Source organism: Myotis davidii, unplaced genomic scaffold (assembly GCF_000327345.1).
Source record: "Myotis davidii unplaced genomic scaffold, ASM32734v1 scaffold1055, whole genome shotgun sequence".
In the NCBI taxonomy this organism is placed as follows: domain Eukaryota; kingdom Metazoa; phylum Chordata; class Mammalia; order Chiroptera; family Vespertilionidae; genus Myotis; species Myotis davidii.
In genome coordinates this window covers 628,183-642,525 of record NW_006286477.1, presented here as the reverse complement: position 1 = coordinate 642,525, position 14,343 = coordinate 628,183, and the positions used below count along the sequence as shown (strand labels likewise).

Sequence of the window (14,343 nt, the reverse complement as noted above, 5' to 3'; positions counted from 1 at the left end):
CTGTGGCCTGGAAGTTTTACCAGAACACTGCCTAAAATGAATTGTTTCATGGAAGCTTTATTATTGAGATTTTTATTATTTAAGGCAAAGGTGAGGCATTTATAAGTGCCTTTTATTTTTTTCCAGGCCAAAATGCTATCAATGTGGACTTTTGATCTTCCAGGGTGGACTTTTGGGACCCAGCTTTGGAGTCACACAGAACTCTGCTTTGAAGGAATGTTGACTTTGACTTAGGAATATTCCTCCTTATCCATCTGCTAAACCAGCGGTTCTCAACCTGTGGGTCGAGACCCCTCTGGCGGTCGAATGACCCTTTCACAGGGGTCGCCTAAGACCATCCTGCATATCAGATATTTACATGACGATTCATCACAGTAGCAACATGACAGTTATGAAGTAGCAACAAAAATAATTTTATGGTTGGGTCACAATGTGAGGAACTGTATTTAAAGGGCCAGAAGGTGGAGAACCACGGGTCTAAACCCAAGCTCGGCTGTGGGAATGTACCTGCACTGTCTCCAACATGGATGTTGCTAGTGGTCACACAGCTACTGAGCTCATTAGGAGCCGAATTTTAAATTTTCTTAAATGTTAGTTAACTTATGTAGCGGTGTGTGGCCAGGCCTGCATTGAAAGACACCCAGTAATTTTTCATATGATGGGGATCATATTTTCCATTTTACAGTGTTGTAGTCTTACTTAACTTGGAGAAATGTTCATGTTACTAAAAAGTCTTGGTAGAAATAGTTTTTACTTATTACATAACAGTTGCTCATATAAACGTACTGTAATTAGCTTCTTTATTTTACGGTTCTAATTTGTTTCTTTAGTGTACTGATTGCCAGAAAATTAGGAATTTGTTGCATTTGATTTTTAAATCACTTTTACAAAACTGGTTAACCCTGAGTGTTGGTATTTGCAGTTTCAATATTAAACTTATTTATTTAATTTCTTATTATAGACTATTTCAAATTTTCAAGTTTAGTTTCTATTTTTCTTAAGAAATAATGTAGCCCTAGCTGGTTTGGGTCAGTGGATAGAGCGTCAACCTGCGGACTGAAGGGTCCCAGGTTCGATTCCGGTCAAGGGCATATGCCCAGGTTACAGGCTTGATCCCCAGTAGGAGGCGTGCAAGAGGCAGCCGATCAATGATTCTCTCTCATCATTGATGCTTCTATCTTTCTCTCCCTCTCCCTTCCTCTCTGAAATCAATAAAAAAAATATTTAAAAAAAATAAATAAATAATGTAGATTTTGATGCCATAGTGGTTTAGCACACTTTTGGGTTTCTATTTTTAAAATGGATTCAAAGTTTAGTATATACAGTATTTCATGAAACTATTAACAAAAGGCAAAAAAGGAATAAGTTATTGTAAAACAATGCATACTTTTAATTGTGCTTAAAAAGAGTACCTTTGGGGGCCTCCATAAACTGTTGTTTAAAAAAGTTCAGGACACCAGTCGTCTAATCACGGCTTGTGGTGAACAGCTGTGTTTGGGGGCAGCGCTTTCAGGTGCCACCGAAGGAAGGAGGACACAGGCTCTGATCCTAAAGCCCCTGAAGACATTCCCTGTTCCCGTCTTTGACACCCCTCCCCCACAACCTACAGTGTCACCTCTGGTGCCTGGCAACTGACTCCGCCTTTGAGTCTCTAAAGTGTATGTTCTAAGCATAACAGGTACACAGAGGCAGATGGGTCAGGAGACAGGTGCACTTTATCAGAGAGAATAGACACTCATTTGGGGAGCAGTTGGACTAGAAGCCTGAAGTGGCTTATTAACATCGGTGGCACTCCACACAGCGTCCTGGGATTGTGCTGCATGGCTCATTAATCACAGCCGCTGCCATCTCCCGGGTGTGAGGGGGGCTTCCTTTTGTGTAGCTGGTGGTGAGCTTTATTCTACTTTTCCTGTTGTCAGCTCAATCCATGAAATGAGGAACTTTTGAGAAATAACTTTGCTTATTCTTTCACATATCCAAATCTTTGTAAACTGCAGGCATGAGAAAGATAAACTATTAAATAATTGCTATCACATCACTGACTTAAATATGAGGAGATTAAAGCTAACTGCAGTTAATAGTTTAAATAACTTTGCTATTAAGTGAATGAGCCACTGATGTAACTTCATGGACATAATCTTTTAGGATATGCCATTCAGACCCCTTAAGCCAAAAGCGAAACTGACCCAAATTTGCAGGGTGCTTTTGTTTGTACATTGTCATTTGTTTCTTACAGCTACTTTGGAGCGTGAGTAGGAGGATGATTCCTATTTTTAAAGTGTAGAAACATACTTTTAAAATAAGTTAAATGATTGTCTTGGATCAGTTTGTAACTCCATGGTTTCATGATTGTCTTGCTGAATTGATTCCTCGTGGATTTCAGGTTTCCTCCTCTGTGATGTGAGGGGGTCGGAGTAGGTAGTTCTGTGGCTTCATTTTCCTAAGGAATTGGAAGGCAGCCCGTATCTACATACAGTGCTTTGCAGGTGGCGAAGGTCCCTGCTTTCACATGCATTGAGAGATGGGAATAATGCCTGTGGGAGGGCAAACTGCTCATTCAAAGCAGTGAAATGAATGGAAGCAGGTTATTAAAAGCAAAGTCCAGGGAAGGAGAGAAATAATGGTTATTGGAAATGAGAAGGTAAATTGCAATCTTAAAAAATATTTCAAGCTGATACACAAATTTGTCTAATTAGCTTTTTTTGTTTTGTTTATCCTCACCTGAGGATATTTTGATTTTTTAATTTAATTTTTATTTTTTAGAAAGAGTGGACGGGAGGGGGAGAGACAGAGAGAGAAGCACCGATGTGAGAGACACATGGATTGATTGCCTCCTGCAAGTGCCAAACTAGGGTGAGCCTGCAGCCAAGGTACAGGTGCGTGCCCTTGACCAGAATCAAACCTGGGACATTTCAGTCTGCGGGCCAATGCTCTAGCCACTGAGTCAAACTGGTTACGGCCTCATCAGCGTTTGACCTGGAGGGTTCTGACAGCCAAGCTCTCCCCTCTCCGGGCCACTGCAGGCTTGCTCTCCTGTGCGATTATTTCCAACAACGGGGAGCGCATTCCTGTGGGCCCCAGGGCTCCCCTCTGAAAGGCGGTCCCTGTGAAATGCCAGGACACAGGGCTTGGGGTCTTCCTTGTGGCGAGTTGGCGTAGTCTAGTTTCTGAAACGGTGTTCGACTCCTTCTTTCAGCTGTTGGTGTTGGTTGAGGTGGTGTAGCCATAACAGGTAGTACACCTGTCCTCTTGAACCTGTGTCTGCTTCCAGGGAATAATAGTCATGTTAGAGCAAAGCTACATGTGGGTTTGACATAATTCATTATAGTCGGTGGAAGCTCTTAAAAGTTTGAAGATGTGTTTATTGCCCAAGCAGCACTTGAACTACTCCGTGGAAGTTAGAAACCATGGACACTGCTGGCACCTCAGTGAGTCCTCGTGTTTGTTGTGGTGACCGTGGTCCCCTGTGCAGGTACTTCCCCTCCCCCCATGCGGTGCACCGTGGGAGGAAGTGGCTCTGTGCAGCCCACACGTCAGCAGGAGGGAGTTCTGCTCCCCTGCCTTTCGGTTCTTCCTGATTTTTAGAGAGAGGGGAAAGGAGAGGGACGGAGAGAGAGAAACATCGATCAGCTGCCTCCTGCACACCTGGGCATGTGCCCCGGCCGGTAATCAAACAGGTTGACCTCTTGGTTTCTGGGTCAGTGCTCAACCACTGAGACACACTGGCTGGGCAAAACTCTTTCAGAATTTCAGCTGGGGCCTTTGGACCTCTTTCACTTCTCCCCTGCCCCTTTGATGTTCCTCCATTCATCGGGGTTTGTTTTTCTTGTGTTGAGTCCTTCCTTGCTTTTGGCACTACCAGATACTTTAGGCCATTTTCTCCGTTTCCTTCCTCAGTCCTGGAGTCAGTCAGTCCTCCAAAGAGAAATGGTTCGTTTTTTCTTTTTCTGGTTCCTTTGATTGCAGAATGGACAAACCAAGATCTGGGTGCTAGGTGTGCTTGTTACTACGGGGGTGTCATTTCTCTTAGGCCAGGGGTGGGCAAACTTTCTGACTCGAGGGCCACAATGGGTTCTTAAACTGGACTGGAGGGCCGGAACAAAAGCATGGATGGAGTGTTTGTGTGAACTAATAAAAATTCAAAGTAAACATCATTACATAAAAGGGTACGGTCTTTTTTTTTTTTTTTTAGTTTTATTCATTTCAAACGGGCCGGATCCAGCCTATGGGCCGTAGTTTGCCCACGGCTGTCTTAGGCCTTATCTCACAGAACAAGTAAATACATGTGTGTATGCTAACCCTTGTATGTACACATCTGTGACAAACTGCTCATGTGTGTGTCTTTTCACAGCCAGAGAATCCCCCTAACGGACCCGATTGTGGCTATGGCTCCTTTCACCAGCAGTACTGGCTGGACGGCAAGATCATCGCTGTGGGGGTGATTGACATCCTTCCCTACTGTGTGTCGTCTGTGTATTTGTACTATGATCCTGATTATTCGTTTCTGTCCTTGGGTGTCTACTCTGCACTACGGTAAGATCGCTTTAGACAGTTGTTAGGGTCGTATAGAACTTCCAGTAGTTCCTCATTTGATGATGTTTCGTCATAAACAGTAGAAATCCTATTGTGATAGTACATGTAATTTGTTGCTACAGTAATCTCTCATATATTGGTATTTAGAAACACCACTTTTAGAACTGAGGCCAGTGCCTGATGGTAATTCCCAAGCTTTTGAAGGTCTCCATCCACCTGCTCTAGTGCATGAGAAGTCATTGTATTTGTGGGATGTTTTTGTTGTTTAGTTTATGCATTTATTTAAGCTCCCCTGTCAGAACCACTTAATGTTCCTTAAATGTGATATTTATTTATTTTTCTTGTCATCGGTGTTGTATATATTGTTTTCATAAAGGTTAAGTGAATCTCGCACAAATGAATTGAAATATGCAGTTATGTAAAGTAGATCGATGAGGCCCGGGAGTCCTAGCCTCGGCTCCATATCGGGCGACGACCTCCCTTGGATGTCAGCTGCAAATACGTGCAGCACAGCGCACATACCTTAGGTACATGATCCTGAGGTGAAGAGAGCGGGGCCTTATTCCATGAAAATGCTTGTTTCTGTTTTCATTCTTGCTGGTGCCTGTATGTAACGCGGGGGGCAGAGGCGGGACAGGGGGGCGGGGCAGGGGAACTGAGAATAGCTCTTCTGTTCGGGAGCTCGAGTCTCTCTTTGTCCTTCGGTATCACTGTCATTTTTTTCCTCCTTTCCAAGTTCCTCTGTCTGATGGTCACGTTTTTACATCATGGTAAAATAGACTCTGCAATTATTTTTTGTGTATGGGGTTTTTTTGTATTTATGGAAGTAAAAGTTAATATTTTCTTTAATCACCATTTGATTTTTTTTTTGATTTGGTCCATAATTGATTTTGGTGTGTGTTTCAATGGCCCATGATATAAAGAATTTCTCCATCTTGGTATTTTCAACCCATCTTATCTTAGTGATAGCAAATTCACAATTATACAATATTTATAACCGATCTCTAATCATCTTTTACTTTTTTATGTATTTAATTGCATTTTTATATAAACTAAGAAATATTTATGACTCTTGGTGATCTCACTAAAATTGGAACTGATCGTTTGAAGCAATCGGATTTTATAATGAGACATGTATTCTGTTGATTTCAGAAAACAGACTCTTCATATCGAAATCAGTTAACACTTGGAAATTATTGCGATTTTTTTTGTATCACTTTACAGTGCATAGCTGTGGATTTGTCTAGACATCACAGATGAATATTAAGAATATTTATTCCTATATAATAAGTCCCATCCATGTCTCAATAACTAAGAGACATAGAAATCCTGGATTTGAGATAGTAAATAATTAATTCCCTGCAAAATGAGGGAGTTGTGTTTATTGTTTGATGTATCTTTGGGAAAATTCTAGAGAGCTTTGAGGAGGAAGCAGAGAGCCTGCACAGGAGAGCACGGGGAGGTGCCCCGTCTGCAGCCCTTCCCTCCCTTCCCTTAGCGCCCTCCAGGTGGAGCTGCTGAGCTTGTGGAGGAGAGAGAACTAGGAGATCAGTATTTCAGAGCAAAATCAGAGCCAGTAGGTCACAAGTTCCAATTCTGTTACTACCAACTTTAATGTAGTTCAGTGAAACCTGTTCAGGTAGTTTTTCTCACCAATCATTTAATACAGATTTTTGTGTTTCAATCTATAATCAATATAGATTTTTATGTAATCTAGTCTGCAGATTTGAAAAATGTTTGAATTGGCGATCTTGAGCATGGCTTTTTTTAAAAGATGTATTTTAGCAATGTAATTCATTCGTTTAGTAGATGCTTACTTGAGTTCTATTTACATGTTCAAAAGCCAAGAACATAATTCTAGGCCCTCTGCTGTGCTGTGACAAATAAAACCATGGTGGGCTTGAGGCTGCTGTTATGCAGGGTGGTCGGGCGAGGCTCTGAGCAGGTGCAGTTGAGGAGCAGAAAGCAGGAAAGGAGCTGGCTCTGTACAGTCTGGGGTAGAAGTCCAGGGACCCTGAGGAGGGGAGGAAAGAGAAGGAAGGTGTGGCAGGCTAGGGTGTCGGCTGGCGATGGGCAGTGATGGGCAAGGAGGGCAGCTGGCAGCGGTGAGGAGGGGCAGAGGGAGCAGGGCTTGTGGGTCATGGGAAGGAGGTTGGACTTCAAGTGTGATACCAGCCCAGTGCCAGCCTGAGGTTACCTGGTCTGCTTAATGAATAACAGCAAGAGACCATACTAAACAGATCTCTCCAGCTTTATGTGTTTGAATTTCAGATTAACCACTATCTATGCCCAAGAAAGTGTGAAACCTGAATTTAGATGCATTTGCTCAAAATTCAGAGGGGTTTTTTTTGGTGTCTTTATATTAAAAATCATCTCACAGTGTTTTTAAAATAGTTCTTTCAACACTTGGATTTTTTTTTTGATAGTATCAAATTTTACCAAATATTTGTCATCAATTTACATACATTGTTGGAACTAGATATAACTGTTCTTCTTTATTCTTTTGACAGAGAAATTGCTTTCACTAGGCAACTTCATGAAAAAGCATCTCAACTCAGCTATTATTATATGGGTTTCTACATTCACTCATGTCCCAAGATGAGATATAAGGTAACGTTGATCTCACATATGTCTGCTGTAGATCCAGTTTATGAAAATCCGTGCTTTCACAGTTTGTCATCACAATAGTTTCACTTGCTTGTACATTTCTAATGGACATCAACACATTTCTTTAAGCGTCTTCAACCTTTCGTAGTCTAGCCTGTTCATCGCCTTGAATAGTGCCTTACCCATCAGCACTTAATAGTTGTTTAATGTAGTTAATCTGCAGTAATTTGCTGACCATGTAGAAATCCTAGCTGTTCTGGGTAAATTTACATGCTTTTTCTGAATGAAGCCTGGGGAAAATCAGTTCAGAAGTCAGGAATTTGGGGGAAAGTATAATCATTTTGCCACAAGAATTAAAGCTGAGTAATCCCCATAGAACTGTTACTGGTTTGAAGGATTCCACCAGCATCAAGTTTAGACCAGGGAAACATTGACATTTTTAGGAAGACGACAGGTGTGGAGTCTGTCTAGCAGCTGGTTTGGTTTGTAGCTGTGGCCCTGTTGGTGAGGTTTTGTGCCCCGGTCTGCTATTAACACTGTAAACGTAACATTAATCAGTTTATCTCCTGAGGACATGAGTGGGACTCCAAGAAATAAGCGCTGGAAGCGATGCAAGTTTATAAACTGTTCATTTCCACATGGGATTTCCTGTAGTGCTACCAGCATGCTAAGAGCGCCAGCCGTTAGGTTTTTGGAAATAGTGATTTTGCTGGCATCTTCCCGTGTTTTAATATTCTCTATAGGCTAGCTTGTTTTAAATCTGCCAGGCCTTTGGGATCTGAAGGCGGTGTTTTGGCTGAGCTCATTATCCAGATCTGTCTGTGGCCAGAGTTACCCGTGATTGCAGGCAGTCGGCATGGGTGTCGTGGCGTGGCCAGACATCAGATGGTTGAAACAGCAGAAAGGGCTCGGAAATGTCAGAAAAGAAACAAAAGGCTCATTAGCTGTGATTAATCGTCCTTAAACTCGGTGCCGGCCTTGACTGTGGCCTAACAGCACGGGCACAGGCGGTGCCAGCGCTGCTGCTGGTCTGAGGGAACAGATGACCTCGCCGTTGCTGCATGGACAGAGCCCAGCTTACGGCTTCCTGGAGCTAATGCCCAGTGACCACGGAGGCATTGCTGGAGTGTAGGGGCTTCCGATGCCTCCTGCTGGCAGGGGCGAGTGAAAACATCACATGCTCATCACAAATGCTTGTGTTGAATTGTTGTTTAGGTTTTGCTGCCTCAGAGTTAAAGGCGGTTTCCTCAGGGTCTGTGTGCTGAGCTTCCGTCACTGATGGGAGCGAGTGGAAGCTCCGTGCGGTTCATGGGCCCAGAGTCTGCACTGGCTCACGTCTTCCTTTTAGCAACGTGAGGAGAGGTTGGAGAATTGAAATGCATCTAACTGGCTCTGCTTACCAGATTCATGATGAGGTGTCTATCACTTCTAATTGGAGAACCCTAAAGTCCTTGCATATTCATGAAAGGTAGACGTTCACTGGGGATTGAAAGCGTATTTAATCAGTGTTCTTTTCCCGTCCTCCTCTACTCCTTCCCCAAAAGAGGCAGAGCTTGGTGTGGAGGGAACATGATTCCTAACCTGGAAAGACAGTCCTGGGGTCATCAATGAGTTTATGGCTGTGTCACCTCTGGGGCTTCTGAAAAGCACTGATGAGCTCTGTCCGGAAGAAGGAAGCTTGCTGCTCTCTCCACAGCGTCCACAGCCTGGGGCGCTGTTTTACGTGTGCGCCTCTTTCCTGCCATCTCTCACCTGATGGGGCACTCACTCACCTCTGCAGGTGCAGCCAGGGGACTCCCGTCCTGTTTGAGTGCACGTTGTAGCTCCTTGCGCTCAGCTGTTTGTAGCGTGATCCCTGCGTGTCCATGGAGAGCCTGTGTTGGGAGAGCATGCAGACGCCAGGCACGAGGACCAGGAGCAGATGTGGTCCCTGCTGGCCAGGCCCGTGAGCCAACCGTGTCTCCTCTGTCACTGTCCCGGCCCCAGGAGACTCCTTGACAACCAAGAACTCTGGCTGTCGTGCTGGGGTTTGAGAGGCCTCGGTAAAGGGTTGCCCATCGCCGTTGGTCTGAGGTGCTCGGTTACTGTGGGTAATGTGACTGCTGCTGTCAGAGAGAGCTGTCAGAAAGAGCGACTGGGTTCATGTGGCCATGTTGACATAAAGTATCCTGTACGACACACCAGAGAGGTTTCCTGGGCCCAATCCATGGCCCTGGGCAGCCATAACTCATTGAGGACACCGGACTGACGTTTTCTTGAGGAGGCTCTTGTGTGGCCCTCACGTCACTTAAAGGTGATTAGGTGTTTGTGCAAGGAGGCCTGTAGCCCATCTGAGGCCTGGGGAGGAGCAGCACCGCCTAGGCTGGCATTTCCAAAGTGTGATGCTCACGTTCCTGCTTCCCACATGCGAGGCAGGTCTGCCTTTCGTGTATGGAAGTCATTCTGGTGTCCTTGCCTTGTGGGAATGAACAGGAACCGCAGCTTCCTAATAACCAAATGGATTGAATGACTCTGCCCCTCGCAGCTGCATTCAGTTTATCTTTCCTAGTACAGAGGGCACCCACCGTGCTGGCTGCTGCTTGTGGATGGGAGGTCATTTTGGGACCAGCTTTTGAGGTGTGGCCCATCCTCGCTCTGGGTGGGCACTAAGCTGCCAGAGAAGCATGTGTGCATGTCTGACTGGTTTCCCGGCTGTTACTCTGCCTCCGTGTTGATGTTAGAGTGAAGCCAGCTCCCCCTTCGCTCCCCTAGAACCCCCCTCCCGCCTCCGACCTTCTTTCCTTCTTGCATCTGCATCTGGACATGTTCTCTTCTCATGTCTTCATCCTGTGAGAGCGAGGCAGCTGTAGGATTTTTGTGCCAGACCTTTCAGAACCTGCTGTCTCCATTGGTGGCATTAGTTAAAGGGAAGCCATTGTGAGCAGCATCGTTATCTCGGAGGGGCAGTGCCGGGAAGCACCCGGGAAGCAGAGCAAGCCTGGGCCGCTGTGAGGACCTTCTGCCCGGTGGCCAGCTCCTTCCTCTTCGCTCTTGTAAAATACGATTCCATTTCAAATGCCAATCATGTGTCTCCTCTCACTCTATCCTCCTGGAGCCTGGGGCCTGGCTTTAGACCCCGGCATGTGTGGGTGTGTCTGCGACTTGAGTCAGACCCTGCTGCAGTCTGCCGGCCTGGGCTGCTTTAGTTTTCTGGATCATCGCTGAACCCTTCCTTACTCAGGTGGTTCTCTGCAGTTTCCATGTCTGGCTGTGCATAGTCTGGGCTCCTTGTCACAAATCCACCCCTGGTCCTGACAGTGGCTTTAAAAACTTTACTATTTTACATTATGGGAATGTTACCCCTTTCATATATCCTTAAATTCTCATAATTGGAAAGTGTTTGGGTTTTTTAAGAAACCCTTCCATCGAGGCACAGAAGTGGAGAGCCATGGAGACCACGGATGAACACAGCCTGGCACCCTCTGGTCACCTCCTGGAGATGGACATTCTCTCCCTGGCAGTCCTGCTGTAAAGGCCAGAGAGTAATAGTAGATTGAAGGCCACGTGGTCTGCTCTTGTGGCAAAGCAGCCATAAAAAGTATGTAAGCAAGGGCATGGCTGTGCTCCAGGAGGCCTCTGCTCACGACTTGGAATGTGAATTATGTAGTTCCTACAGGTCACGGAGTGGGGGCATTCTTTCATTTCAGCCTTTGACAATGTAAGAACCATTTTAGGGTGCAGGCCACGTGAAAGCGAGCAGCAGGCCAAATGGGGCTCCTGCCATAGCGTGCTGACCCCTGCCCTACAGCGTCAGGCAGACTCACTGCCGTGGATTGAAGCACAGGGAGTGCCTTCAGCCTCAGGGCCTGTGCTGATACCCAGGATGTTGCCAGGGTCTGTCCGCTGGGCACTGCGCTGGCTGCTCAGAGGCTGTGTCTGCGGAGCTTCCAGGCGGCTGCAGGTCGGCAGCTTCCAACCTGCTCCGTGCTCCACACTCTCGGGCTCTAAGCTGTAAAATCACCGTAATTTCAGGCTCTGCGTACTCGTGACTTGTCAGAATTACCCTCCCGCATCTGGAAGTCGTAGACTTCAGCTTCGGTTTTATTTCTACTATTTCCAGAGAGCTCTGATGTGATAATCATGCTATTTTGATTTCTCCAAACTGTTACTAGATGTAAAGGTGATGATTGGCTCCTTAAATTTTAGGAGGATGTGGTGTGTGTGTGTGTGTGTGTGTGTGTGTGTGTGTGTGTGTGTGTTGAAAGCAGTGGTTTCTCTCTTCTCTTTTTTTTATTATTTTTTTTCTACTATTTCCAGAGAGCTCTGATGTGATAATCATGCTATTTTGATTTCTCCAAACTGTTACTAGATGTAAAGGTGATGATTGGCTCCTTAAATTTTAGGAGGATGTGGTGTGTGTGTGTGTGTGTGTGTGTGTGTGTGTGTGTGTTGAAAGCAGGAGTATCTATCTTTTCTTTTTTTTTTAATATATTTTTATTGATTTCAGAGAGGGAGAGAGAGAGAGAGAAGCGTCAATGATGAGAGAATGATTGATCGGCCGCCTCCTGCACGCCCCCTACTGGGAATTGAGCCTGCAACTCAGGCATGTGCCCTTGACTGGAATCGAACTCAGGGCCCTTCAGTCCACAGGCTGATGCTCTATCCACTGAGCCAAACCAGCTAGGGCAGGAGGATGTATTTTTTTGTGTAAAGTCAAAGATAGATGACACTGTGGAAGAATGGTTGAATGGTTTGGCCATTGGTAACTTTCCCTTTACATATGCATTTTAAAGTTAAGTCCTTTCAGCTCCAGCCGTTCTGGCTCAGTTGGTAAGGCGTCAGCCTGTGGACTGTAGGGTCCCAGGTTCGATTCTGGTCGAGGGCACATACTTTGGTTGCAGACTCCTCCCAGGCCCTGGCCACGGTGTGTGCAGGAGGCAACCCATTGATGTGTCTCTGTCACACCGATGTTTCTCTCTGTTTTTTCCTCTTCCACTCTCTAAAGATCAGTGGAAAAATGTCCTCTGGTGAGGATTAAAAAATAAAAATAAAGTTCATTCAGACCACCAGTACCATATTCTTACATCATAAACGTTTTTTGGTTTTTTTGTAGGTGGTTTTATAATGGGCTGAAATGGATAAACCTATAACATTACAAAGATGTTAATAGTTACTGTCATCTTGAGGCTCTGTAAATTCTGTTCTGGCGGCGTGGTTGAGTTTGGGCCAATTTGATATTTTAAGCTGGATGGAATGAATAAGTAAGCTTTCTCAAGTTGTCATCCAAGATTGTTTGGTGTTTATAACATCATAAATTCTTCACAGTAAGTTATCTAGAATTCTGTGAATGGACTTGCTTTGCCCACTCTGAATACTGTTTAAGGTAAAAGTGGCTGTGTTCTTCATGACCCCGTAACTGATGGTTGGGAACGGGAGGAAGCCGTCTGTTAGTTATCCCTTGAGCTTGCTGACGTGTGGGTCCTCCCCAAGCTGTCAGGGTCGCCTTCTCCCGAGCGCTTCCTTGCAGAGACACAGAGTATTGATGACACTCAAGGCCATAGGATGTAGATTCTCCCGGAGTCCTGCTGCACGGGTGAGGGGGGAGGCTGTCCTTAAGCTTGAAGCGTTTAAGTCACTGTGATGAATTTCCCCTCAGGCAGGAAAAAAGGGATGATTACCAAAGATCACCCCCTGGGGTACACAGGAGGTTCCGCTAACTTCTTATTTCCCTCAGGGGTGTCGTTACACAGACTTTTAGGAGTGAGGCTTTCATAGTCATTGAAAAACGTTTGCTGGGAAAATATTATAGCTTCAGATAGAGGCGTGACCAGTGAGGCAGCTCGCTGTGTGTGAAGCTGTGTTTTCATGACTGTGTGCAGCACTGGTTTGACGCAGGGCCTCTCAACTTGAAAAAGAACCTTGAAAACAGCATGTTTCTCTGGGGTTCAGCCCCTGATGGCGCTAAGCAGGCGAGTCTCCATGAACAGGACACGGGCCTTAAGTCACTTGACTTCTCTCCCCCGCCCTCTTCAATACCAAAATGAGACTGGAGACTGCCTAGGGTCTAAGGCTCTTCCAGCTTTGAAATGGTCTGATTTTCTATTTTTAAGGAATACAGGACGGCACAGCTTAGTTTAAGTCAGCAAACACTAAGTATTTATTGAGAGCTCAGTCCATACAAGGTATTCTGCCCAGGCACAAGGAAGGCAAGGAAACTCCAGGTTGGGTAAGTGGGGGTGGGGGCGGGGAGGGCTGGCTCGCAGCGAACAGCAGGGCCGGCTGCACTGCCTTCTAGGGCGGGCTTAGCCCTGTGGCACTTGCTGTCTGATGTGCTTTTCCTCACCTGTTTGCCAGACTCGGTCGTGATGTTTCCTATGATTATAAAGTCGCCTCCCCTCCTGGTAGAGGTCCCTGAGAACTGGGATGGGCAGCGTTGTTCCCCGTGGCACGCCCAGGACGCTGGCATGGAGCCCGGCAGGTGGAGGGTATTTACTAACCACCTGCTGACCTGCAGGAGTGAGAGCCCAGGGATCCTGTCTGGATCGGAAGGAGTTGGTGGTGGTGAGGGGATGCCGAGCCCAAGGTGCAGTGGGCATTCAGACCCAATGCGCGGTCACCGCGGGCCCCTAGCCCGTGCTTTGTGCCTAGAGCGAGTGCCCTGGGGAGCACGGGGTAAGGAGGTCGGCTGGCGCACGTGGGCCTGACACTCAGTGTCCGGCCTCAGCCCGGGAGCAGGGGCACTGGGTCCACGCAGCTGTAAACACCTGGCAGTACTGTCACTTTACCGCACAGGGTTCTGGGATTAGTCAAACCTAAGCTCGTTTCAAAGCAGGAAGGAATTGGTCATGCCTTTTTATCTTGTCATTTCTCGTCAGCTGTAGCTAAGGTCGCTGGCCTCTGAAATGTGTCGTTCCACGTTACTGTAGATATTGTGGGACCAGAAAGGGGGTCTCGTAGAGAATTTACCCGTCAGTGCTCTCTGATGGTGGCAGGGAGCTGGGCTCACCAGGGAGAACTTGGAGTCAGCTCCCATGTCTGTCTGTGGGTTGGAAGGTGTCACCTTAGGGGAGTGTCAGACCCAGTGACTAACTGCCGTGTTCTAAGCAGCAGCTTAGCAAAGCACACACCGAACTGATGCTTTTCATCAACGTGGCGAAGGCCACATTTAACGTACACACAAATACACACAGACACTCATTTAAAATCTTTAACCTGCAACAGAAA

General features: G+C 46.1%; 1 protein-coding gene across 9 annotated transcripts in view; it reads left to right on the top strand.

Annotated features, from left to right (window-relative positions):
• The window catches only part of ATE1 (arginyltransferase 1), a 50,599-nt gene that overhangs the window by 24,582 nt on the left and 11,674 nt on the right, over positions 1 to 14,343 (top strand). For 7 of the 9 annotated variants that reach the window (XM_015560169.1, XM_006757953.2, XM_006757952.2 and 4 more), the window contains 2 exons: positions 4,352 to 4,533; positions 7,044 to 7,143. In XM_015560169.1, coding sequence (XP_015415655.1) covers positions 4,352 to 4,533; positions 7,044 to 7,143 — 282 coding nt within the window. Of the gene's footprint in view, positions 1 to 4,351; positions 4,534 to 5,269; positions 5,304 to 7,043; positions 7,144 to 14,343 lie in introns of those variants that run through there. The other 2 variants (XM_015560170.1, XM_015560171.1) reach the window with 2 other exon arrangements.